Source organism: Caretta caretta, chromosome 3, assembly GCF_965140235.1.
Source record: "Caretta caretta isolate rCarCar2 chromosome 3, rCarCar1.hap1, whole genome shotgun sequence".
In the NCBI taxonomy this organism is placed as follows: Eukaryota; Metazoa; Chordata; order Testudines; family Cheloniidae; genus Caretta; species Caretta caretta.
Genome location: NC_134208.1, coordinates 45,896,175 through 45,924,171, shown reverse-complemented (window position 1 = coordinate 45,924,171; position 27,997 = coordinate 45,896,175). Strand labels below are relative to the sequence as shown.

Below are 27,997 nucleotides of genomic sequence, written 5' to 3'. Positions count from 1 at the left end.
AAGCCAGAGAAAACTGATCTCCGGTGGGAGCTTCTCCTCCTCATAGGGCCCTCAGGAGGTGGAGCCAGACAGGGGCTGAAGGCAGCCACACTGTCACGGGCTGTGTCTGAGGAGGAGTGAGGCAGGAGTCCGAGATCAGTGCTCCGAACCCGCCAGGTACCGGCTCTGCTCCCGGGTAGAGTTCGTGGGTTACGCAGCGGGCTTGCGGGGCTGCCTCTGGATTTTCTGCAGCTGGGGGCCAGTCAGGAGTTAGTAGCTCCCGGGGTTGGGGGCTCTCTAAGAGCAGAGGGGTCGGTGAGGTGACTGTGTTGCTCGCTGAGTGAGTGCACCTGCGGTGGGAGAGCAGGGGGAATCCAGCCTTTGCTCGGCGCGGGAATGGGGCGGGAGTCAGCTTCCCCCCGGGCCCTCTCGCAGGGGCGGCAGGGCCCCGAGTCACTGGGGGAAGCGCCGCTGTCGCGCAGGCGGTGTTAGGTGGCACTGACTGTGCAGGGCTGAGATGGCTGAGGCAACGCTGCCCAGCGTGGGGCGCAGGCAGCCTGTCACAGGGTGCGGGCTGAGCTCCGAGCCCGGCTGTGGATTGAGGCCCCAGCCCCAGGGAGGGTTCGGTGCACAGATGCCTCCAGCTGGAGAGGGCGATTGTCTGCTCCAACCCCGCTACCCTGCAGTGCGGGCGTGGGCGTGGGCTGGGCCATGATCCCACTAGCCTTATTGGGATCCAGGAAGTGCCTTCCCTCTCCTGTAAGTAGGGTTGCCAACCTCCCCCCCCCCCCCCCCAGTTTGTTCTGGAGTCTGCAGGAATTAAAGCTTAATTTTTAATTAAAGATTATGTGATGTGATGAAACCTCCAGGAATTGGGCTAACCAAAATTGGCAACCCTACCTATATGGATTCTTGAGGTTTGAAAACTTTTCTAGCCCCAAATCGGGGCACAGTCAAACATCTGTTTTTCATGAACCATAAATCTGAAAGGGGGTTGGGTTGGGTTGTGGAAATTGGATCAGCTGAAATGAAACATTTTGGTTTGTTTTTATGGTAAACTTAGATTTCTAAACAGAATGTCGTTTCAAACTGAAAAATGCACCCTTTTGTTTTGAAAAATGTCAAAATGGGACACTGACAATTTTGAAACCTTTTTCCAAAATGGGAAAGACATTGAAACCGACCCTTTGCTCCAAAAAGTTTGCTGCTTTGTTTACTGTTGTCTTCAGCCTTCTGGCTGTTAGCTGAAGAGCCTGTCAGACTACATAACTTGCAAAGCACGCAGTGATTTCGTAACCTCTAGTTGTAGCTGCAGAGTTCAGTAATGTAGTAGCTGTAGTCCCCTTACCTAACTTTTTCTTTGTAGTCCAGGCTCCTAATTCCATTGTTTGAACTCACCCAGGAGAGTTTTGTTCTTCCTGTTTTAACACTTTGGCATCCAGTTAAGGGCCTGATCCTCAGAGACGCTGAGCACTCAACTCTCATTGACATCAACCAAGTCATAAATGCCCATTCTGTATGTTTTGAACCTTGCTGGAGAGTGTGTATATGTATTTAACACTAAGGATTTGGTCCCCCGTTCCTCAAAGTTTAGGGAGTTAGGCACTAAATAAATGCCTTTAAGGGTTTTGGACCTAGACTGTGACTTTATCTTCAGGCCTGAGCAAAGAGAGCTGCATGAGCTGTACTGTCGCAGAAGGCATTTTGACTCCCTTATGAGACATATTTGCTTCCTTCTTTTGGGGGCTTTTAAGAACAAGTTAGATAAACACCTGTCAGGAATGGTCTAGTTATTACATAGTCCTTCCATGAATGCAGGGAACTGAACTAGATGACCTCTCGAGGTCCTTTCCAATCCTGCACTTCTGTGATTCTTGCTCCTTAAGCTAGCACTAAGACATTGTTCTATAAAGGGACTTAGGTGTGGCAATGCTCAGATGTCTAAAAAAACCACTGGAACAATAATGGGATCCACAAAGCCTGAGTTAGGTGTCTAGGCTTGGTATACAGTGCGTGGGGAGAGACGGGCATAGGCGCTGACTCCGTGGGTCCTCCAGTGCTGGAGCACCTGCAGAGAAAAATTAGCACCTGCAGGGCCTTTCCCCCGCTGGCGGCCTCCTCCCCCTCCATCCCAGCGCCTCCTGCCTGCTGCTGTTTCCTGGCATGCAGGTCGGCTTTGGGTGGGAGAGGGAGGAGCAGGAATGCGGTGCACTTGGGGGAAAGGGTGGAGTGGGGGGGGGTCGGGCACCCCCTCGGTAGGGAAGTGTGTGCCTATGGAGACAGGAGCCTAAGAATGGACAAATAAGAGCCAGCATGTTAGGCAGAGAGCTGCTTAAGGGCTGGTCTAAACTGAAAAGTTGGGTCAAGCCAGCTATGGCACTCAGAGGTGTGAAAAGCCAGCCTAGCACCAGGTGTAGACAGAATTCTTCTGTCAACCTTGCTACCATCTCTTGGGGAGGTGGATTAATGACAGTGATGGGAGAACCTCTCCCATTGCTGCAGTGAGTGTCTACACTGTAGCATTTTAAGTGTAGACATAGCCTAAAATAGCCAATTGGAGATGCTTGCTAATAAGATGGATGTGTCCTAAATCCCACCCCTCCCATAGAGTTAGGTGCCTAAATCCAGGCTCGAGGGAGGGTCCTATCTCTGTTTGCGATCCATGACCGGGAGTCTGGCACCTTAGCCATTTAGCAACTCTCTTGCAAGAGAGAGTTAGTTGCCTGCCTAACTCTATACAAAATAGTTTTGGGGTTGGGAGAAGAAAGCAGCCTCCTCCCTTAATCTTTACCTCAGCAGTTAGGATACTCACCCCTGTTCAGTTACCTCCTCTTCCCACTGAGGAGAAAGGATCTGAGGAGGTATCTGCCACCTCTTAGGTGAGTGTCCTAACCACTAGGCTACAGAGTGATTCTCACTCTGATCCAATCGATATTTAATTATCAGATATTAATTAAAGTAAAGCAATTTAAATAGGAAACATCCCATAGTCCAGAAGCTAGTGCACTCACCCGAGAGCTGGAGAACCATTGTTCAAATCCCATCGCCTCATCAGGTAGAGGGGGGAATTGAACCAGGGTTTCCCCACATCCTTGTGGAAGAGGCTGCCTCCTTGTGACCCTGCCATTTTGTGTGGCATTCGGCATACTCTGAGCACATCTATTGCATTGGGCCCCACGGATGAGTCAGGTGGTTATCTAGGGTTGCCACTTGGACAGTTTTTATATTGGTCAAAAGATTTACTATGCTATGGTATTTTTTACTTGGGACACATTAAAGTGCTCACAGTTCACATGCCTGAGATGTGGACTGTGGCACCGTGTTAGGATAAAGTAAGACAAATGATAAAATAGCATAAAAATGGGATGGGGGGAGGAGAAGGGGGAAATGGTTCTCTCACTAATTTTAGTAATAATCCGCAATAGTCCTCACTAGGATCCTTTTTGCTGGTGGGAGGGGTGGCCAGTAGTTGTTTTTCCTGTGTCTTGGAGGTGCCTGCTCCTCTGTCCCCACTTTGTGGTTTGGCCTGGGGTTTAGGCATGACACAGGCATCTGAACTTTTACGGTACATCTACCCAGCATTTGGGAGCCTGTGGGAGTGAGCCTCCCAGCCCAGGTTGACTGACTCATGCTCGGGCTCTAAAAATAGCTGTGTAGAGAGCGCTTTGAAGTTGCAGTTTGGGCTCTGAAGACTCCCCGCAGGCATGTAGCCCAAATTGCTATCTGGCCTTAGGACAATTTATTTTGCATAACTTGCAGCACTGTGTGAATTGTTTAACATTGTTACATTTTGATAGTTCTTTTCTGCAGACATGTCTAGGACTGTCTGCAGTGGCACTAGGTTTAACTTGTCTGCCTCTGGGTGTTTGTTTTACTCTCCATGAAAAGATAGGGTCGCCTGTGCACTGCTGAACTGCATTTTGGCTGCCGTGAAAGCAAAAGGCTAGATTTACATGGATGAAAAACTAGACTCTTCATTTGGCAGCTGGTACTGAGTGGTGCAGAGTGCCTCCTGCAAGGGGCTGAGCACCCTCAACTTCCACTGACTCTATGGGGCTCAGCATCATGCAGGGTTGGGACATGGAGCTGTGCACCTTGGCCTGGGGAGGAGTATGGCTCTAGCTCTTAGTCATATCTGAAGAGAGATTAAGGTTTTATCACCACTTGTAAATTTTAAACCTTCAGAGGTAATTTATCCTTAATCCTATTAGGGCACTTTGTGGTCTGGATCCAAACGCTGTTGGTCCAAGTCCCAGCAGAGACCAGTTCACTGGTTCACACATCTCTAGACTGAGTCAGATTTGATTTAATGTGGGATGTATGCCATGTGATCAATCTGCTAGAACAGCCCTCATAAGGCTTTGTTAAATGAATACTGCATTACGATATAAAAGCTACTATGAACACCACATCTGATTAGAAAGATGGAATAAGGCCGTGCAATGGCCTTTGTATAAATGGGGGCCCACCTGTATGGAGCTTATTGCAGGATCAGAACCTAAATCAGGTTAAACAAAAAAGTATGTGTGAATTATATTTAACAATCAGAGTGGGATCTGGGACCTTGAGAGTCTGGCAATGCTGTTTGAGACACAGAAAATACATCGCATTAGAATAGATAGGAAATCCTGAGATTTTCAAAATATAAAGGTTATGTCTAGTATCTTATTATCAAGTCAGAGGCAACTTAACAATGGTTTAACTTCTCTTACGTTATTAATGTTTTAAAAACATGTATCCATCACAAAATGTAGCTACAGAGTCACTTAACTGCCTTGCTACTATAAGGGTATGTCTACACTACGGAATAAGGTCGAATTTATAGAAGTTGGTTTTTTAGAAATCGGTTTTATATATTCGAGTGTGTGTGTCCCCACAGAAAATGCTCTAAGTGCATTAAGTGCATTAACTCGGCGGAGCGCTTCCACAGTACCGAGGCTAGAGTCGACTTCCGGAGCGTTGCATTGTGGGTAGCTATCCCACAGTTCCCGCAGTCTCCGCTGCCCATTGGAATTCTGGGTTGAGATCCCAATGCCTGATGGGGCTAAAACATTGTCGCGGGTGGTTCTGGGTACATATCGTCAGGCCCCCGTTCCCTCCCTCCCTCCGTGAAAGCAAGGGCAGACAATCGTTTCGCGCCTTTTTTCCTGAGTTACCTGTGCAGACGCCATACCACGGCAAGCATGGAGCCCGCTCAGGTAACCGTCACCCTATGTCTCCTGGGTGCTGGCAGACGCGGTACGGCATTGCTGCACAGTAGCAGCAACCCCTTGCCTTGTGGCAGCAGACGGTACAGTACGACTGGTAGCCGTCATCGTCGTGTCCGAGGTGCTCCTGGCCACGTCGGCTGGGAGCGCCTGGGCAGGCATGGGCGCAGGGACTAAATTTGGAGTGACTTGACCAGGTCATTCTCTTTAGTCCTGCAGTCAGTCCTATTGAACCGTCTTATGGTGAGCGGGCAGGCGATACGGACTGCTAGCAGTCGTACTGTACCATCTTCTGCCAGGCAGGCAAGAGATGAGGATTGCTAGTAGTCGTATTGTACCATCTTCTGCCAGGCAGGCAAGAGATGAGGATTGCTAGTAGTCGTATTGTACCATCTTCTGCCAGGCAGGCAAGAGATGAGGATGGCTAGCAGTCGTACTGTACCATCTTCTGCCGAGCAGCCATGAGATGTGGATGGCATGCAGTCCTTCTGCACCGTCTGCTGCCAGCCAAAGATGTAAAAGATAGATGGAGTGGGTCAAAACAAGAAATAGACCAGATTTGTTTTGTACTCATTTGCCTCCTCCCCTGTCTAGGGGACTCATTCCTCTAGGTCACACTGCAGTCACTCACAGAGAAGGTGCAGCGAGGTAAATCTAGCCATGTATCAATCAGAGGCTAGGCTAACCTCCTTGTTCCAATAAGAACAATAACTTAGGTGCACCATTTCTTATTGGAACCCTCCGTGAAGTCCTGCCTGAAATACTCCTTGATGTAAAGACACCCCCTTTGTTGATTTTAGCTCCCTGAAGCCAACCCTGTAAGCCGTGTCGTCAGTCGCCCCTCCCTCCGTCAGAGCAACGGCAGACAATCGTTCCGCGCCTTTTTTCTGTGCGGACGCCATACCAAGGCAAGCATGGAGGCCGCTCAGCTCACTTTGGCAATTAGGAGCACATTAAACACCACACGCATTATCCAGCAGTATATGCAGCACCAGAACCTGGCAAAGCGATACCAGGCGAGGAGGCGACGTCAGCGCGGTCACGTGAGTGATCAGGACATGGACACAGATTTCTCTGAAAGCATGGGCCCTGCCAATGCATGCATCATGGTGCTAATGGGGCAGGTTCATGCTGTGGAATGCCGATTCTGGGCTTGGGAAACAAGCACAGACTGGTGGGACCGCATAGTGTTGCAGGTCTGGGACGATTCCCAGTGGCTGCGAAACTTTTGCATGCGTAAGGGCATTTTCATGGAACTTTGTGACTTGCTTTCCCCTGCCCTGAGGCGCATGAATACCAAGATGAGAGCAGCCCTCACAGTTGAGAAGCGAGTGGCGATAGCCCTGTGGAAGCTTGCAACGCCAGACAGCTACCGGTCAGTTGGGAATCAATTTGGAGTGGGCAAATCTACTGTGGGGGCTGCTGTGATGCAAGTAGCCCACGCAATCAAAGATCTGCTGATATCAAGGTTAGTGACCCTGGGAAATGTGCAGGTCATAGTGGATGGCTTTGCTGCAATGGGATTCCCTAACTGTGGTGGGGCTATAGACGGAACCCATATCCCTATCTTGGCACCGGAGCACCAAGCCACCGAGTACATAAACCGCAAGGGGTACTTTTCGATAGTGCTGCAAGCTCTGGTGGATCACAAGGGACGTTTCACCAACATCAACGTGGGATGGCCGGGAAAGGTGCATGATGCTCGCATCTTCAGGAACTCTGGTCTGTTTCAAAAGCTGCAGGAAGGGACTTTATTCCCAGACCAGAAAATAACTGTTGGGGATGTTGAAATGCCTATATGTATCCTTGGGGACCCAGCCTACCCCTTAATGCCATGGCTCATGAAGCCGTACACAGGCAGCCTGGACAGTAGTCAGGAGCTGTTCAACTACAGGCTGACAAGTGCAGAATGGTGGTAGAATGTGCATTTGGACGTTCAAAGGCGCGCTGGCGCAGTTTACTGACTCGCTTAGACCTCAGCGAAACCAATATTCCCACTGTTATTACTGCTTGCTGTGTGCTCCACAATATCTGTGAGAGTAAGGGGGAGACGTTTATGGCGGGGTGGGAGGTTGAGGCAAATCGCCTGGCTGCTGGTTACGCGCAGCCAGACACCAGGGCGGTTAGAAGAGCACAGGAGGGCGCGGTACGCATCAGAGAAGCTTTGAAAACCAGTTTCATGACTGGCCAGGCTACGGTGTGCAAGTTCTGTTTGTTTCTCCTTGATGAAACCCCCCGCCCCTTGGTTCACTCTACTTCCCTGTAAGCTAACCACCCGCCCCTCCTCCCTTCAATCACCGCTTGCAGAGGCAATAAAGTCATTGTTGCTTCACATTCATGCATTCTTTATTCATTCATCACACAAATAGGGGGATGACTACCAAGGTAGCCCAGGAGGGGTGGTGGAGGAGGGAAGGAAAATGCCACACAGCACTTTAAGCACAGCACTTTAAAAGTTTACAACTTTAAAATTTATTGAATGACAGCCTTCTTTTTTTTGGGCAATCCTCTGTGGTGGAGTGGCTGGTTGGCGGAGGCCCCCCCACCGCGTTCTTGGGCGTCTGGGTGTGGAGGCTATGGAACTTGGGGAGGAGGGCGGTTGGTTACAGAGGGGCTGCAGTGGCAGTCTGTGCTCCAGCTGCCTTTGCTGCAGCTCAACCATACACTGGAGCATACTGGTTTGGTCCTGCAGCAGCCTCAGCATTGAATCCTGCCTCCTCTCATCACGCTGCTGCCACATTTGAGCTTCAGACCTGTCTTCAGCCCGCCACTTACTCTCTTCAGCCCGCCACCTCTCCTCCCGGTCATTTTGTGCTTTCCTGCACTCTGACATTATTTGCCTCCATGCATTCGTCTGTGCTCTGTCAGTGTGGGAGGACAGCATGAGCTTGGAGAACATTTCATCGCGAGTGCGTTTTTTTTTCTTTCTAAGCTTCACTAGCCTCTGGGAAGGAGAAGATCCTGTGATCATTGAAACACATGCAGCTGGTGGAGAAAAAAAAAGGGACAGCGGTATTTAAAAAGACACATTTTATAAAACAGTGGCTACACTCTTTCAGGGTAAACCTTGCTGTTAACATTACATACATAGCACATGTGCTTTCGTTACAAGGTTGCATTTTGCCTCCTCCCACCGCGTGACTACCCCCTCAACCTTCCCCCCTCCCTGTGGCTAACAGCGGGGAACATTTCTGTTTAGCCACAGGCAAACAGCCCAGCAGGAATGGGCTCCTCTGAGTGTCCCCTGAAGAAAAGCACTCTATTTCAACCAGGTGACCATGAATTATATCTCACTCTCCTGAGGATAACACAGAGAGATAAAGAACGGATGTTGTTTGAATGCCAGCAAACACACACTGCAATGCTTTGTTCTACAATGATTCCCGAGTACGTGTTACTGGCCTGGAGTGGTAAAGTGTCCTACCATGAAGGACGCAATAAGGCTGCCCTCCCCAGAAACCTTTTGCAAAGGCTTTAGGACTACATCTAGGAGAACCGCAAATGCCAGGGCAAAGTAATCCTTTCACATGCTTGCTTTTAAACCATGTATAGTATTTTAAAAGGTACACTCACCAGAGGTCCCTTCTCCGCCTGCTGGGTCCAGGAGGCAGCCTTGGGTGGGTTCGGGGGTTTACTGGCTCCAGGTCTAGGGTGAGAAACAGTTCCTGGCTGTCGGGAAAACCGGTTTCTCCGCTTGCTTGCTGTGAGCTATCTACAACCTCCTCCTCATCATCATCTTCTTCGTCCCCAAAACCTGCTTCCGTATTGCCTCCATCTCCATTGAAGGAGTCAAACAACACGGCTGGGGTAGTGGTGGCTGAACCCCCTAAAATGGCATGCAGCTCATCATAGAAGCGGCATGTTTGGGGCTCTGACCCAGAGCGGCTGTTCGCCTCTCTGGTTTTCTGGTAGGCTTGCCTCAGCTCCTTCAGTTTCACGCGGCACTGCTTCGGGTCCCTGTTATGGCCTCTGTCCTTCATGCCCTGGGAGATTTTCACAAAGGTTTTGGCATTTCGAAAACTGGAACGGAGTTCTGATAGCACGGATTCCTCTCCCCAAACAGCGATCAGATCCCGTACCTCCCGTTCGGTCCATGCTGGAGCTCTTTTGCGATTCTGGGACTCCATCATGGTCACCTGTGCTGATGAGCTCTGCATGGTCACCTGCAGCTTGCCACGCTGGCCAAACAGGAAATGAGATTCAAAAGTTCGCGGTTCTTTTCCTGTCTACCTGGCCAGTGCATCTGAGTTGAGAGTGCTGTCCAGAGCGGTCACAATGGAGCACTCTGGGATAGCTCCCGGAGGCCAATACCATCGAATTGTGTCCACAGTACCCCAAATTCGAGCCGGCAACGTCGATTTAAGCGCTAATCCACTTGTCAGGGGTGGAGTAAGGAAATCGATTTTAAGAGCCCTTTAAGTCGAAATAAAGGGCTTCATTGTGTGGACGGGTGCAGGTTTACATCGATTTAACGCTGCTAAATTCGACCTAAAGTCCTAGTGTAGACCAGGGCTAAGCCATGATCAGATGTGCAGGCTGGACATACCTGAACCAATCATGGAGTGGGGCAATCTCAGAACAATTTGCATAATTCCCGTGTGTTCCAAAGCTGCCTTGACATAGGCCCCTTGCAAATAGACTCGTCTCCAGGTTGATTTCTCCCTGCAGGAAACTGGATTGGGTAAGTACTGCTTGTGTAAGTACAGGCACTTCTTTTTCAGCTCAGATTTCTTTTCCACTCCCCAGCTGTTCTGAGTGGAGCAGCCAACTGATATTAACATGCTTTTGTGTTTAAGTGTTAATTTGACTTCCCTTTCACTACTCCTGGGGAAGGGGGGATTGAAATGAACAAACTATAAATGCTCTATCTCTTAATTGCATTTTGTTGTTCAAATTTGAACAGATGGAGGCAAATAGGGGCAGAGCTCAACTGATAAGTACAGTTTGCTCTCTAGTAGCTTCAGTTTGCTGCTCAGTGAAGCCTTGGGTGCCTGTGAGCAGGGTGGATGAGAACAAGAGGATCTAGGGCCTAGGAGAGGGGGTAAGGAAGAAGCAATTGGCTGTCTGTGGTTTCAGGCAGGCTGTTAGGAAACAGGAAAGAGCAGAGGAAAAGACAGAAAGCAGAATGAAAAGCAAAATAGAAGCTGGGAGAGAGAGCCAAATTCTGTTGTCTTTACTCAGGCAAAATTTCTAGTGATTGCAGTAGTCATTCATTTGGGAATTGTTGAGGAAAACATCCAATGGGGAGACTTGGGTAGGGACAGCCAATGATGCAAAAGACTCCACCACCCAACTGGCATGCACTCTTTTATTCATGGCCTCTATTTCACTGGTGTTTTCCTGATTCTCCGCTACCAGAGTTAACCTTTGAGCCCTGATAAGAGATTGAAAAATTGTTGCAAAGCTGTTCCATAAATAATTAAACTTTGTCTCTAACAATGGAGTAATTCATTTACCTTGCGTACAATGTGTTGAGTTTGCCCTCAGCCTTAAGGCTGGTCATCCTCAAGGGTTCTAGATCTTTTCCTTTGTGTCCTTGGAGAGGAGACTTAGCAGAATGCAAAGGCTGCTGTGAGATGAGCACTGTTAACAAAACGGGAAACTACTGAAACTAGCATTGTAGGCTCAGTGCTGCCCCTTGGTGATATCTGAGATGGGAAGTGAGACAAATGGGAACCACAGGGTGTGAGTGAAGCCATCCCTGCATAGGTGTCCTAAGTATTCTGCCAGTTGGTGTTTATAGAAATGGTGGGGACCGTGTATGCAGCTGCCTTTGCTTTAGCTGTAGATGTAGAACAGATTGGTGAAAAAGATGCAGAGTTACAGAGCAAGACCAAAAGGGTCACAGCCCAGTCCCAAAGCCACATTTAAACATTGTTGGATCAGGTACTGGCTTATAGGTTGGGTGGCTGAGACTGGATAGCCTAGATCCCAGGAGGGGATTGATTGGCCTTTGGCTGGAGCCTGAAGGACAAAGTAGTTTATCCAAGTACAACCTACAGATCTGCTCAGGATATAAGGTCAAAGTGAGTGCTGAAGGCTGAGTTGAAAATTATTTTTTTTCAATGTATTTAAATAATCTCGCAGATACTTAAGATCTACAGTTCTTCTTCAGTCTAGAGATTTTTCCACTAGTGGGTGGCTGTAACACAGAGGACCATTTGTGGTTCACTACCGTGTCAGCAATTCTTGTCATGTTTGCTACTCCTGAAAGAATTCTGCACCAAAAATAAATAAATAAATAAATAAATAAAATTCTACCCTCCAAAAATAAAAATTTGGCACACAATATTTTAAAATTCTGCAAATTTTATTTGTCAATAAATAAATGTGGAGGCTCCAGCAGTGGGGAGCACAGGCTACTGGCTACAGGGAGGTGGAAGATTACTCTGCAGCCCCCTGCCCTCCCTGGGACACAGACTTGATGGTGAGGCTGCACACAACCTTGACACAGCGCAAGGGCTGGGCCTGCCCCAGAAACACCTGGGGGTCCAAGCTCCTCGGCACCAGGTGTGGGCAGGCAGGCTCAGCCTGGCAAGATCCAGGTGTGGGGTGAGAGGGTTCTATGTGGGTGCGAATGGCTCAGTGGGAGGTCTGGGGGCATAGGTGGTCGTTGGGAGGGTTCTGGGTGCAGGGTCAATAGGACTCTGCAGGGGGGTACAGGTGAAGGTGGTTGGGACTAAACGGGGGGTCTGTGTATGGGGGGAATGGAGCTCAGCAGGGGGTCCAGGTGCTTGGGGCTTGGTGGGGTGGGGGTCTGGGTGTGGGGGGGCTCATCAGGGTGGTCCAGGTGCATAAGGGGTGTGGCTCATCAGGGTGGGGGTTTGAGTGATGGGGACTCAGCTGGGGGTGGTCTGGGTGCAGGGGTTGGGGTCAGGTGCAGAGGGCTTGGTGTGGGGTTCTGGGTGCAGCGGGGTGGGACTTGGTAGCGTGGAAGTTTGGGTGTGGGAGGGTTTGGGGGGGTTCTGGATATGGAGGGTCTGGATGCAGGGGGGTTGGGGCTCAGTAGGAGGACTACATGCAGGTGGGGCTCAGCAGGGTTGGGGTTTGGGTGCCGGGGGCTTGGTGTGGGGTTCTGGGTGCAGCGGGGTGGGACTTGGTAGCGTGGAAGTTTGGGTGTGGGAGGGTTTGGGGGGGTTCTGGATATGGAGGGTCTGGATGCAGGGGGGTTGGGGCTCAGTAGGAGGACTACATGCAGGTGGGGCTCAGCAGGGTTGGGGTTTGGGTGCCGGGGGCTTGGTGGGGGGGGTTCTGGGTGCAGGGGGGGGTGAGACTCATGGGAGGGGTCCCCCCCCCCTTTCTGGGCATCCAAAAGGACGTGTCTGTGCTGCTGTGGAGGGGCATGTGAATGGTCTTGTGGCTTCCCTTTGCTTCCCCATCAGAAAGTCATTTTTTATCCAGGGAAGCAAAGAAATCTGTAGGGGACATGAATTCTGCATGCCCACAGTTGCGCAGATTTCCCCGCATGTATAAAATTGATTATAGGGAAAAACCTGCTTAGGCAAAGATTGTAACTGGCTGAAATTAAGTTTTAGTCTTAGAAGCACATTCCTACTTTTGTTTGTTTGTAACCCTCTCTTAACCCTTATTACTTCTACTTGGTATCACTTAACCTATGGGACTGATGTGTGGTAGGCACGCTGCTGGGGTCAGGGTGCTGAATCAGATCTGCAAAGTATACCGACGCTCAGGGGATTGCCTCCTTGTCTGCTAGCTGTTGGTGTCTGGGCTGTAAACCGCACCAGTAGAGCATTTAATGCACCCAGGGTTGTAGGGCAGATGGTGGTATAACCACTTGCTGGTTTAGATTGCATCCCCAAATGTCACAGAGGCATAAAAACTGTCACTGCTGCCTTATTCCTAATAAATCATAATTTTAAAAAAGCAGATCAATAAGACAATGCTAGTTCAACATTAGCTCCATAATTCCCTATAAAACAGTTCGCTCTTCCATTCAATAAACAGACAGAGGGTACTCTTTCTCCACTGAGCCCATAGAGGGCTTGTATGACTCAAGCCCAGATATTTAGGTCATGCACATGAGGAAGAGAGAGGTAATCATGTCCATTGCAAGACACTCAGCAATATTTACTGCATTGGCACGTAAAATTCAAAATCCCCCCTTGAAATTAAATACTTCCTTTTAAAATAATTTTCCTTTGCTGTATTTGTCAGGCAACAAGAAATCTGAAAACATGGCTGGAAAACCCAAACTGCACTATACTAAAGGAAGAGGTAAAATGGAATCTATCCGATGGCTGTTAGCAGCAGCTGGGGTTGAGGTTTGTATTTCTCATAAAGTGATCAGATTAATCAATGGTTGAAATGACTGTTCTATTTTGACAGTATGACTAATGACTAGTTATTAGCACAATCTCCTAACACACAAGTGATTACATGTACAAGAGTCACAAGAAGCTGGATGTAAATTCTGCATGTCAGCTGTCCTATATATTACTTACACGGTCCTAATAATATTCAGCAAGGATATTAGTGAAACTGGCATTTCGTGTCCTGTAGAATGTATTCATTTCATTCTTTGCAATAACAAGGGTTTCTGTTTCCAAGGAGAAACTGTCCTTGGCTATCGTCTTGTTCAGAAAAATTAATTTGAAGAGATCTTGAATTGTTGCTGCTGTTCAAAGTCAGGAATCTCTCCAACTTCTTTTGAATGATTGCTATTTTCAATTGTCTCTCATTTACTCTTGCTTTAAAGACCCAGTCACACCATATGAATAACTTTGAAAAACATTTTGTTTAGAGATAATTTTGTATACTTTTTGTCCAGATCCTCAAACTTGTATAAATTAGCACAGCTCTCCCGAAGTCAACAAAGCTACCTTGATTCACATCAAGCAAAAGTGTGGCATGATATGGCTTAATTTCTGTGCTGAATATTTTCTTGAAATTATTGTCATTTTCTAGGAATTCATTTTCCTCTTTGGCTTCTCAACATTTGAAGTGAAAAATCTTCTTTATGACTTGCAGTGATGTATGTTACTGTGGGAGATAAGCTGCTAGAGAACAAGTTATGGAGCAACAACGATCCTATTCTCATTCAAATGTCTTTTATTTTTATTTTTTAAATCAAGGCAAGAAACATAAAGGCAGAATTGTCTCTTGTAGTTTCTCAACATTTTCCATGTAGCATTAGCTGCTTTTTAAATAAAGTACCCAAAGGCAAATATCCACTAATTGTTCATTCATGATCCATGAAATATAGCAATCAACCCCCTTTATTTCTGTTTTCCAGTTTGAAGAAGAGTATGTGGAAACAAAGGAAGACTTAGAAAAGTTACGCAACGGTGAGTCTAGGGCCTAGTCCAGACACAAACTTGCACTGATTTAACTTAGCCCTGGTCTACACTACAAGTTTAGGTCGAATTTAGCAGTATTAGGTCGATTTAACCCTGCACCCATCCACACAACAAAGCCATTTTTGTTGACTTAATGGGCTGTTAAAATCTAATTCTATACTCCTCCCCGACAAGGGGATTAGCACTGAAATTCACATCGCCAGGTTGAATTTGGGTTAGTGTGGATGCAATTTGACGGTATTGGCCTCCGGGAGCTATCCCACAGTGTTCCATTCTGACCACTCTGGACAGCACTCTGAACTCAGATGCACTGGCCAGGTAGACGGGGAAAAGCGCTGCGAACTTTTGAATTTCATTTCCTGTTTGGCCAGCGTGGCAAGCTGATCAGCACAGGTGACCATACAGAACTCATCAGCAGAGGTGACCATGGAGCCCCAGAATCGCAAAAGAGCTCCAGCATGGACCGAACGGGAGGTACTGGATCTGATCGCTGTATGGGGAGATGAATCCATGCTATCAGAACTCCATTCCAAAAGACAAAATGCCAAAATATTTCAAAAAAATCATCAAGGGCATGAAGGACAGAGGCTATCACAGGGACCCGCAGCAGTGCCGCGTGAAACTTAAGGAGCTCAGGCAAGCCTACCAAAAAACCCAAGAGGCAAACACCCGCTCGGGGTCAGAGCCCCAGACGTGCCGCTTCAATGATGAGCTGCATGCAATTCTAGTGGGTGCCCCTACAACTACCGCACCCCTGTACGTGGACTCCTGCAAGGGAGTCTCACGCAACAGGGATGAGAATTTTGGGGACGAGGAAGATGAGGAGGAGGAGATAGCGCACAGGAGACAAGCGGAGAAACCGTTCTCCCCGACAGCCAGGAACTGTTTATCACCCTGGTGACAGTACCCTCCCAACCCGGGCTCCCGGACCTTGAAGGCGGAGAAGGCACCTCTGGTGAGTGTACCTTTGTAAATATAATACATGCTTTAAAAGCAAGCGTATTTAATGATTACTTTGTCCTGAAGACTTGGGATGATTTTGCGGCCACTACAGCTACTGGAAAAGTCTGTTAACGTGCCTGGGGATGGAGCAGAAATCCTCTAGGGACATCTCCATGAAGCTGTCCTGGAGGTACTCCCCAAGCCTTTGCAAAAGGTTTCTGGGGAGGGCAGCCTTATTGCGTCCTCCATGGTAGGACACTTTACCACACCAGGCCAGTAGCACGTAGTCTGGAATCATAGCATAAGAAAGCATGGCAGCATGTGGTCCCAGTGTTTGCTGGCATTCAAGCAACATCCGTTCTTTATCTATCAGCTGCAGATGTTTCAACGCTGCCACTAGCATCTCCATCCCAGAGGCTAGTGCAGACAAGAAGGCGAAAAAAACACACTCGTGATGAAATATTCTCTGAGCTCATGCAGTCCACCCAAACTGAAAGAGCCCAGCAGAATGCATGGAGGCAGACAATGGCAGAGTCCAGGAAAGCACAAAATGAACGCAAGGACAAGTGGCGGGATCAAGAGGAAAGGTGGCAGCAGCATGATGAAAGGAGGCAGGGTGCAATGCTGAGGCTACTGGAGGATCAAACTGATATGCTCCGGCGTATAGTTGAGGTGCAGGAAAGGCACAGACCGCCACTGCAGCCCCTGTGTAACCAACCACCCTCCTCCCCAAGTCCATAGCCTCCTCACCCAGACGCCCAAGAATGTGGTGGGGGGGCCCCTTCAGGCACCCAACCAGTCCACCCCAGAGGATTGCCGAAGCAGCAGAAGGCTGGCATTCAATAAGTTTTGAAGTGCATCGTGGCCTTGTCCTTCCCTCCTCCCTTCCTCCCTCACCCCTCCCGGGCCACATTGGCAGTTATCCCCCCTATTTGTGTGATGAATTAATAAAGAATGCATGAATTTGAAATAACAATGATTTTATTGCCTCTGCAAGCGGTGATCGAAGGAGGGAGGGGAGGGTGGTTGGCTTACAGGGAAGTACAGTGAACCAAGCGAGCGGGTTTTCATCAAGGAGAAACAAACAGAACTGTCACAATGTAGCCTGGTCAGCCATGAAACTGGTTTTCAAAGCTTCTCTGATGCGCAGCACGCCCTGCTGTGCTCTTCTAACTGCCCTGGTGTCTGGCTGCGCGTTATCAATGGCCAGGCGATTTGCCTCAACTTCCCACCCTGCCATAAATGTCTCCCCCTTACTATCACAGATATTGCGGAGCACACAGCAAGCGGTAATAACAATGGGAATATTGGTTTCGCTGAGGTCTAACCGAGTCAGTAAACTGCGCCAGCGAGCTTTTAAACGTCCAAATGCACATTCTACCACCATTCTGCACTTGCTCAGCCTATAGTTGAAGAGCTCCTGACTACTGTCCAGGGTGCCTGTGTACGGCTTCATGAGCCATGGCATTGAGGGTAGGCTGGGTCCCCAAGGATAACTATAGGCATTTCAACATCCCCAATGGTTATTTTCGGGTATGGAAAGTAAGTCCCTTGCTGCAGCTGTTCATACGGACCAGAATTCCTGAAGATGAGAGCGTCATGTACCTTTCCCAGCCATCCCACGCTGATGTTGGGGAAACGTCCCTTGTGATCCACCAGTGCTTGCAGCACCACTGAAAAGTACCCCTTTCGGTTTATGTACTGGTTGCCTTGGTGCTCCGGTCCCAAGACAGGGATATTCGTTCCTTCTATCGCCCCACCACAGTTAGGGAATCCCATTGCAGCAAAGCCATCTAGTGTGACCTGTATGTTTCCCAGAGTCACTACCCTTGATAGCAGCAGCTCAGTGATTGCGCTGGCTACTTGAATCACAGCGGCCCCCACAGTAGATTTGCCCACTCCAAATTGATTCCCGACTGACCAGTAGCAGCTGTCTGGCGTTGCAAGCTTCCAGAGGGCTATCGCCACTTTCTTGTGAACTGTGAGGGTTGCTCTCATCTTGCTTTCCCCTGCCCTAAAGTGCAAGAATACCAAGTCACAAAGTTCCACGAAAGTGCCCTTATGCATGCGAAAGTTTCGCAGCCACTGGGAATCATTCCAGACCCGCAACCCTATGCAGTCCCACCAGTCTGTGCTTGTTTCATGGGCCCAGAATTGGCATTCCATGGCATGAGCCTGCCCCATTGCCACCAGGATGGCCAAATTGCTGGGGCCCGTGCTTTGGGAGAAGTCTGTGTCCATGTCCTCATCACTCTCATCACCGCGCTGCCATCGCCTCCTCACCTGCTTTTGTAGGTCTGTTTCTGCATATACTGCATGATAATGAGCGAGGTGTTTACAATGCTCATTACTGCTGCGGTGATCTGAGCAGGCTCCATGCTTGCCATGGTATGGCGTCTGCAGGAGAGCAGAGTTGCAGGGGAAACAGTGGTTGGATGACCAGTTTTGCAGACCGACTGCACCGTCTGCTGCCAGGACACAACAGCTGAGTGGGCTGCATGCTTGCCGTGTTATGGCGAGACAAGAGCAGCTGAGCAGAGTTGCAGCGGAAGCGGCCATGCGAGACCACCAGGAGAGCAGAGTGGCAGTGGAAGTGGTGGATGATGACGGTTAGCAGTCCTACTGCACCGTCTGCTGAAAGCAGTGTGGCGCCCGCACGGAAAAAAGGCGCGAAACGATTGTCTGCCGTTGCTTTCATGGAGGGAGGGGCGACTGACGACATGTACCCAAAACCACCTGCGACAATGTTTTTGCCCCATCAGGCATTAGGAGCTTAATTCCTATGGGCAGCGGAGACTGCAGAAACTGTGGGATAGCTACCCACAGTGCAACGCTCCGAAAGTCGACGCTAGCCTCGGTAGTGTGAACTTACTCCGCCAACTTAATGCACTTAGTGGGGACAACACACAATCGGCTGTATAAAATTGCTTCCTAAAAATTGACTTCTATAAATTAGACATAATTTTGTAGTGTAGACATACCCTTAAAGATGTAGTTTTTAAACTGGTGCAAGTTTGTGTCTAGACCAGTGGTTCACAACCTGTGGGCCACTTGCGGCCCAATCAGTACACAGCTGTGGCCCGTGTGACATCCTCAGTGCCATAACTAGGGTGGGGCAGGAGGGGCACCTGCCCCGGGGGTGCAAAAATGGGGTGGTGCAAGACCAAGCCCAGGTGTCAGCTCCCCCCTCCTACCCTAGTAGGATTGTGAGTCCGGTGACCCTGGCTGGAGCAGGCTCCCTGGCACTAGAACTGCAGGGGCAGGGTGGGCTGCCAAGCTGAACTACATGCAGGTGAGATGGTAGACAGCAGGTGCTGAGAGGGGGGATGCAGGGGGCTAGGGCTTCAGGGAGGGGGGTGCAGCCACTGCATGGGGGACAGACTCTAGGTGTCTGGGGCACAGTCTCTGGATGGTCATCCAGTGTTTGGGGGCTCTGGATGATGGGGGAGCACTCCCTGGCTGTAGGGGCAGCCCCTGGGTGGGGGGTGCCCTGCACCAGGTAGGGCTCCCCATCTTTGCAGACAGGCTCCACAGCCATGCTCTCCAGGCGCTCAGGCCAGCTATGCTGCCAGCAGCAGAGCGGAAGTGAGGGTAACAATATATCATGCCATGCCACCCTTTCAGTAAATTAATTAATTTTAACAGTTCGATGTTTTGACTTATTTTGCTAATTTAAAATGCTCTTGGTAGATATTTGCCAGTGTTGAAAAGAAAGGTACTATATCGATTTGCATGGTATTGCTGTCATTTTACAAATAGTAAACCTTATTTTTTTTGTAGATGTACAGGGTGTGTGTGTGTGTGTGTGTGTGTATATAATGGATTGTTGATGCGGCCCACATAACACAGAGAGAGCTGCACAGGCAACCCACATTGGTAAATAGGTTGAGAGCCACGGTCTGGACAGTCATATTTTAAGAACAACTTTCTTCTGTTTGGCTTAATCTGGATTGTTAATGGAAGGGGAGTTTTGTTCATGAGACCACTTCTCTAATGTGATATGGCCTGCGTGAGAGGTGTACTGCATATTCCTTCACTCTAGCAATAGAAGCTTAGGATCTCTCTAACATAACTGGAAATGTCCATGTAAATTATAAGGCGTTTTCTCTCAGATCCAAGCAATGATACAACAGTTTGAGAACTGAGTGACTTAACTTCTTTTCCTTTCCAAAGATGGAGCCCTGCTGTTTCAACAAGTGCCCATGGTGGAAATTGATGGGATGAAGATGGTGCAGACCAGAGCCATTCTCAGCTACATAGCAGGGAAACACAACCTCTATGGGAAGGACCTGAGGGAGAGAGCACTGTACTGTAACACGACCCTTATTAATATACACTTCCTTTATTTGAACATTTGCCTGAAATAGATAAAGAAGAATACTGCTTAGAAATTTAACCCCCTTCTCCCCCGCATATATATTAAAATGATAAACCTGTCCAAACACCATTAATGTCTCAAACCCAGAGTTTTGATTCATGGTCATTATATACCTGGTAGATTCATACATTCCAAGGCCAGAAGAGACTATTGTGATCTTTTCTGACCTCCTGTATATCACAGGCCACAGAACCTCCCAAATAATTCCTAGAGCACATCCTTTGGAAAAACATCCAATCTTGATTTTAAAAGTGCCAGTGATGGAGAGTTCACCACGACCTTGGTAAATTGTTCCAATGGTTACTTACTCTCACTGTTAAAATATTTACACCTTATTTCCAGTAAGAATTTGTCTAGCTTCAACTTCCAGCCATTGGATCATGTTATACCTTTCTCTGCTAAATTGAAGAGCTCATGATTAAATACTTGTTCCCTATGACTGTTGATGAACACGAACAAATTGATGATACTGTTAAGGCTCTCCACAGAGTTTCTTAATTTATATAGAGACCAGAAGCATCTTAAGTTCCTGAGGCAACTTCCAATCCTTAATGGGATAATAATAAAGGCCTCATATGCCTTGGTATTTACTTTAATTTCTTTCCTATTTAATGATAACGGTTCAGAGAACTTAATCTTTGGAGGAAGCCTGGGGTGTGTTTGTGCCTGTTGGCCCAATTTAAAAACAGCCAGTTTCAGCTGAAAACTTCTGTTCACTTTAAAAATTACCATAGATTGTTGTTTGTACATATGCACTCTACAATCTCCTAAAGCAAAACAATTTTTGGATACTCTGTTGCTCAGACAAGGACTTCATCGTATATAAGAATTCTAGTTTCACAGCATTAGCAGGGGTTCTCAAACTTCATTGCACTGTGACCCCCTTCTGACAACAAAAATGACTACACAACCCCAGGAGGTGGGGCCAAAGCCTGAGCCTGCCTGAGCCCCACTGTCCTGGGTGCGGGGGGCCAAATCCCAAGCCCCATTGCCGTGGGTGGGGGGCTGAAGTCCAAGGGCTTCAGCCCCAGGCTGGGAGCTTGTAAGCTGAGCCCCACTGCCCATGGCTGAAGCCCTTGGGCTTTGGCTTCGGCCCCAGGCCCCAGCAAGTCTAAGCTAGCCCTGGCGACCCCATTAAAATTGGGTCGTGACCCACTTTGGGGTACCCACCATTTGAGTACCCACCGTTTGAGAACTGCTGTGCTATAGCTTAACATGTGAGCAATGAAATTTTCCTTGTCCACCCCTCCTAACGAAGTCATAACAAAAACATCAGTGTTGAGAGAACATATTAAGAACATATTAAGCTTTCTCCTGAAAATTAACTCAGTGAGAATCCTTTTATGGGGTTCAATGTTTGTGGTATCAATTATATACAAATAAATGTGTTCATTTTACCAGGAAAGCCTTCGCCCCAACCCTCCCCTGCCCTGTGAACTCATTTTCAGCTCTGATTCTTTCAGCATCATTACCAACAAATTAACAATTCTGAAGCCTATATTCTACCCTTGACTAGAATAGGACTGATCATGTAAATCTAGATTCCACCATTTGCTACTTGTTCAGCATTATTGTTGTCAAAAACCGAAGGTGCTGGTTCTCAAAATGTTCTGTAGAGCTCTTGCTGGTTATATACGTATATATCTTGCTGGTGCCTCTGTGTTTCCTGCTACTAAAAAAGAAAAAAAAATCTGCTACAAATTGGAGCTTGTTGAAAGAGGGAAAACAAAGGGTGAAAACCTCTTCCAAAATTTCCATTTATTGTCAAAATTCAAAAAGTTTTTCTGATCAGCAGTGTAGCTGTGGTTGTAGCTGGTTTTCCTGCTTTTTTTTTTTTTTTGGAATTTCAAAATGTAAACAGCTTTTGAATAGCACAACTAAAAATACAGAGATACGTTCCTAATATTACTCTTCATGTGAACTATTGCTGTTCTTGCCACTGGGACAATCTCTCTTTCATAGCATGTGTCAAGGTTCCTTCCCCACTCTGAACGCTAGGGTACAGATGTGGGGACCTGCATGAAAAACTCCTAAGCTTATCTTTACCAGCTTAGGTCAAAACTTCCCCAAGGTACAAAATATTCCACCCTTTGTCCTTGGATTGGCCGCTACCACCACCAAACAAATACTGGTTACTGGGGAAGAGCTGTTTGGAAACGTCTTTCCCCCCAAATACTTCCCAAAACCTTGCACCCCACTTCCTGGACAAGGTTTGGTAAAAAGCCTCACCAATTTGCATAGGTGACCACAGACCCAAACCCTTGGATCTGAGAACAATGAAAAAGCATTCAGTTTTCTTACAAGAAGACTTTTAATAGAAATAGGAGTAAATAGAAGTAAAGAAATCCCCTCTGTAAAATCCGGATGGTAGATACCTTACAGGGTAATTAGATTCAAAACACAGAGAATCCCTCTAGGCAAAACCTTAAGTTACAAAAAAGATACACAGACAGAAATAGTTATTCTATTCAGCACAATTCTTTTCTCAGCCATTTAAAGAAATCATAATCTAACACATACCTAGCTAGATTACTTACTAAAAGTTCTAAGACTCCATTCCTGGTCTATCCCCAACAAAAGCAGCATATAGACAGACAGAGACCCTTTGTTTCTCTCCCTCCTCCCAGCTTTTGAAAGTATCTTGTCTCCTCATTGGTCATTTTGGTCAGGTGCCAGCGAGGTTACCTTTAGCTTCTTAACCCTTTACAGGTGAGAGGAGTTTTCCTCTGGCCAGGAGGGATTTTAAAGGGGTTTACCCTTCCCTTTATATTTATGACAGCATGGATCTCATATTAATGAAGACTGAGAACCTCTAGTCTAAAGTATTACTAATAGCACAGGTAAAGATCAAGAGGTCAAATCAATTTTGTTGTAGTACAGTGGCTGAGTTAGCCTCCTGAGTACTGCTGCCATTGCACTGCAATAAAATAACAAGCTGACTGGACAAAAAGTCAAGTGTTCAGAAATAAATGGACACCTCTAAACGGAAAATAAAAACCATTTGTTTCAGGATTGATATGTACGTGGAAGGAACAACAGATCTGATGGGAATGATCATGTTTCTCCCTTTCCAACCGCCTGAGGCAAAGGAGAAGAATTTTGCTTTAATCATCGAGAGGGCCACAACCAGATACTTCCCAGTCTATGAAAAGGTAAGTAACAGTGGGGCAACAGTTCAGACATGACAGATCATAGAGAAGAACAGTTTGTACGATGGTGTTTGCTGAAATTTCCCTTGCACAGGAGGAAATGTCCTCAGGGCAGGTGGAGTTGTAGGACTGCAGGACTGCTCGGGGAAACCTCATAGAATGGGGGCCACCAAACAACCTGGTGCTGATTCTGGCACGGAGAGCCCCCATTGACCTCAGTAGGACCACTCACAGAGTAGGATGCAATTCACTGTGAGCAGGGATGGCAGAATCCAGCTCTTCTAAAGTAGTTTAGACCATGGTAACACAGTGATACCAACTCTTCACTAGCACCATAGTGGTATATGCATGCACATCAATGGCTGGGATACAGTCCTGAGAGCATATATCAGGGTATATTTTTCCAAGAAGTTCAAGTGTTTCTGCTGTTCTGAATTAAATATAGTTGTGATTCAGAAGTGTTAATAGCTAATCCTACAATCTTTACTCAGGCAAAACTGTTATTTATTTGTATTGTAATAGCTCCTAGTGGCTCCAGCTAAGATTGAGGGTCCCTTTGTCATGGTTAGGGCCCTACCAAATTCATGGCCGTGAAAAATGTTTCACGGACCGTGAAATCTTGTCTCCCTCATGAAATCTGGCTATTGTAGGGGGGTCGTGATATTCCCACCCTTACTTCTGCACTGCCTTCAGAGCTGGGTGGCCAGAGGGCAGTGGCTGCTGGCTGGGCATCCAGCTTTGAAGGCAGCGCTCCCACCAGCAGGAGCAGAGAAGCGAGGGTATGGGGTATGGGGATCATCATTTTGGGGGGGGCAGGGCCAGCATTACGGGTGGGTGACCACTTAGGGTGCTGTGGTCTCCCCCCAACACACACACGCCCCCGAGGCCCCTTTGACCTCCAAGTGCTGGAGAGGAGCAGGGCTGGAGGCGTCCTGGCTGGGGGCTCTTACCATGTGCCAGGCACCAGCTGCTAGCCCCAGCCAGGTTGTAGAGGGACAGGACTTCCTCTTCCCTTGCATGGGCTGCTCCTGGGGCTGGGTCAGACCCACCTCCAGCAGCAGGGCAGAAGTAAGGGTGGCAATACCATACTATTCCACCCTTGCTTCTGCGCTGCTGCTGGCAGTGAAGCTGCCTTCAGAGCTGGGCTCCCAGCCAGCAGCCGCCACTCTCCAGCTGCCCATCTCTGAAGGCAGCGCTGCCACCAGCAGCAGCTCAGAAGTAAGGGTGACAATACCGTGAGCCCCCTACAATGGCCTTGTGTCACCCCCCACAATCCCTTTTTGGTCAGGACCTCCAGAGTTACAACACCGTGAAAATTCAGATTTAAAAAATCCTATGACTGAAATTTACCAAAATGGACTGTGAATTTGGTAGGGCCCTAGTCATAGTTACTAAAATTCCCATTGAAGTCACCTTGGGAGTAATGAGGAAATTTGAATACATTTTTCATGATTTGGTACATGAGTTCTATCTCTTTATTCACTCTTGAGCTGTATCTATCTCTTTATTCACTCTTGAGCTGTAGACAAATATGCAGCCTTTTCTAAAATCTTTGGGCACTGTAAAAAATATGCACACAGCAGGAGTTCATGGAGAGCTGACTGGAAGAGAGTTGTACAGGAAGTGTCACATGTAAAGCAGAAATGCCCAAGGGTGGATTTGTCAGTAAGAATGCAAAACCTCAATTATGCAGCTTCACCTGATGTCTCCTCAGCAGAACCTCAGATTTGCACAAGCAGAATCAGTGTTTACAATATGCAAGAAATTCAGTCATCACCATCCTCATCATTCTTCCTGCACCATCAGCTGCATACGTTCGAAGTCAAACAGCACCAATCATCCCTGTCCTGGGTTCACTTTTCCAGGTCTTTTTTATTGAGATATAATAATGCCACTTCAGCTATTATAATGCTACGGAGTGTGTCTCTAGGTTGGCCTCTCTCACTCTTGCCTGGAGTTGCCAAATAGTGCTTGTTTAGGTAACCTCCTTTTGGGCAAGGTTTCCCAAATAAGTCAAGCTCTTCTTCCTTTCTGCTTGTATTGTTGTAGCTAGTTGTGCCCATTCTAGGATCTCTTCATTACTTATTTTTAGTCCATTTTACTATGAATATGTTACACATACATCTGCACTGAACAATATTCAGTTTGCATTGGATGGACTCTTCTCCATTTGGAGGATGCTTAGGATGTTGCTTTTAAAGATCTCAAGTTTGTTTTGTTAACCACATTGGACTTGAGACTTTGAAATATAGCACTTGCTTAACCTATTCTGGATTCTATTTCAAACACAGTCACCAGTACTGGGAGTGATACTGTCTAGATTAGTCCACTTATTGACTGTTTTTAAGGCTTCACCTTCCAAGTACAGAAAATCATTGTAGGTAAATTTAATTTTCATAACTTCCATCTTTGATTTAGTAATAAGACCTGTTTGCTTGGCAGAACTTGCAAGACCATCTGTCTTTGGCTGTCTATCTTCAGCTGTCTTATTTAGAAGACAGATGTCATCTGCAAAGTCTAAATCTCCAAGCTTGCCATTTATCCATGCAGTGCTCATTTCCATACTGTGACAATCAGTCACTTAAATTCAATAGCAACTCCAAACAAGATGAGGGACAAGGTATTACTTTGTCTGAGACCAATGTTAACATTAAACCAGTCTGTTAGCTCCTGGTTTATCTTTGCTTCACACTGAGTGTTTTGATGCAAGTTTTAAATAATTTTGATGATTTTGTTGGAGACTCATAGATAGATTCATACTATTTACTATGGTGGTTCTCTAGCTACACTATCAAATGTTTTTTTGGAAATCTACAAAATCAGGCTATTTCTTAACCACTTCTACAAATAATCCCCTTCTGTTTGCACCATTGCCATGAATCTCCTTCTTGGGGACTGAAGTCCTGCAGTTAGGAGAGGTTATACACTGAATTGTGGACGCAACTTGAATTAAATGACTTTGCATTCTGATTGCCCACAATCCTTTACTTATCACCTCAGACCTCTTGCTTGGACTAGTCCTGACAAATCCATATTTAACCAAGTAAGTAAGCTATTTCCCATTTGTACCCCTAAGACCTCTCTGTTTTCTCATCTTCCATAGGTTTTAAAGGAGCATAGCCAGCAGTTTCTTGTTGGTAACCAATTAAGCTGGGCGGATGTCCATCTGCTTGAGGCCATCTTAATGGCAGAAGAGTGCAAGCCTGATATACTCTCCCCATTCCCGCAGTTACAGGTAACTGAATCGCCTGATCTCACCAAGGAACATACACTTATATTCAGACTCTGTTGCCCAATGTAAAGTATTGATGTTTAAGCCCTTGGAGCCACTGCAGCACTTGAGCTCTCATTATTCTCAGTGGTAGATGCTGTGGAAAGAGTCGAGCTGCTCAGGACATTTTCAGCAAAAAAACCCCCTGCATTGAAGCCAAAATGCTTAAGAGAGACTTTTCAATTTTGATGAAGACGGTTTTTTAGAGGGAGACACTCTCATGCACTGGTCTGGGGTGTGGAAGACCCAGGTTCAAGTTGCTCTGACCAACTCAAAGCAGAGCAAGGACTTGAACCTGGGTCTTCTAGGTCCTAGGCTGGTGCCCAAATCACCATGCTGTCACATGCTGTTGCTCCCCAAATTGAAAACAGACATTAACACAATTTCATTTGTGTGAACACCTTAGAAAGGTTACAATCTGGAACAAAACAAATTTTGAAACCTTGAAAGTCGCCACAAAAACGTACGCTCATCCTCTGGCCAGCTCTAGTACTGACCTTTTCTGGAAATCTGGCCACAAATAGCTACCAATTGTTTTGTTTTGTGTGTTTTTTTGCTCATGCAAATTTTTTGTTAAATACATTGTGAATTTTAATCTATGAAGTTGAATGTCATTTCCTTAATCTGAAAGGCTTTTTACTGCTTCTTCTTTTAGGCTTTTAAAGGAAGAATAAGCAACATCCCCACAATTAAGAAATTCTTGCAGCCTGGTAGCCAAAGGAAATCACCAGCAGATGACAAGCACGTTGCACAGGTGAAGAAAATATTCAACATCTAATCACTATGTGGTTACTAAAAATCACTGCACCAACAGTATAGTAGCTCAGCCATGCTCAATATAGCTGTAAACTTCACATAACTCAAACATTTAATGACCTGAGCTATACAGGAAGTCAGATTAGATGATAATGGGCTCTTCTTGGCTTTAGTCTGTGAAACTGGATTTTGAAAGTTTTTAGCAAGACATGTTAAATGCTAGCATGCAGAAACATAACACTTTAAAAATGTCACTGCCATAGCTATAACTAGATTACAATGTATTGTAGACTAGGGTAACTTGTTAAATAATTTTGTAATTGGAAGATACATTTACTTGAAATAAAACACTTATTGCTTTCTGTTGGAGCTCATTTATTAATAACACATGTAGGTTAGTATGCACAGCTGTACCTCTTGAAGTGCTTTAGAAAAGTGGGTGTGCCCGATCCCTGATTCCCTCTCCATTTTCCTACCTGCTGGACCATGCTACCTCCATTAGTATTTCATGGCGGTTGGATTTTGATCACACTGGTGCTCCCAATGACCTTGAAAGCTTTTAATACCTTTTCTGCTGCATGAAGTACTTCCCATACACAAGGAAATATGCTGAGTTCAGAACTCTACAGTAATTGGTATTTTATAAGCAGAAAGGAAAAACCATTTCAATCTCTGAAGTTTTCAAAATTTGGGTTAAACTCTCATTTTAAATGTTTTGTTTGCAAATATGCCAAACTAATTAAATACAACACATGATTGAGTAGCAAAGGGAGCTGGCAGATGTTTATGCTCTTCTTTTACCACATTTCCAGCCCATTATGAGGCAACTCGAAGGGGAGATGAGTGACTGGAGGAACAGCCAGCCATGCTGCATATCATCCTTGACTCCTCACCTTGCCAAGGTGGGCAAGGGGAGGATGTTACTGTTTCCCAATGAGCTCAGTTCCCCACTGCTAGTCCATTTTGAAGAGATGGTGGGTGGAGGGAGAGATGTGATG

The 27,997-nt window shown here is 46.9% G+C and overlaps 1 protein-coding gene across 2 annotated transcripts; it reads left to right on the top strand.

Annotated features, from left to right (window-relative positions):
- The first annotated feature begins 1 nt into the window (after nt 1).
- LOC125634485 (glutathione S-transferase) lies at nt 2–27,361 on the top strand. 2 transcript variants are annotated; one of them, XM_048845322.2, is made up of 7 exons: nt 2–156; nt 13,362–13,468; nt 14,440–14,491; nt 19,619–19,751; nt 22,834–22,975; nt 26,076–26,207; nt 26,899–27,361. In XM_048845322.2, the coding sequence occupies exons 2-7, from the start codon at nt 13,382–13,384 to the stop codon at nt 27,019–27,021; spliced, it is 669 nt and encodes a 222-aa protein (XP_048701279.2). In that variant the 5' UTR covers nt 2–156; nt 13,362–13,381; the 3' UTR covers nt 27,022–27,361. The 2 variants fall into 2 exon arrangements, with proteins under 2 accessions (XP_048701279.2, XP_048701280.2); XM_048845323.2 differs by having other exon boundaries at nt 26–156; nt 13,362–13,421.
- Nucleotides 27,362–27,997: the final 636 nt, after the last annotated feature.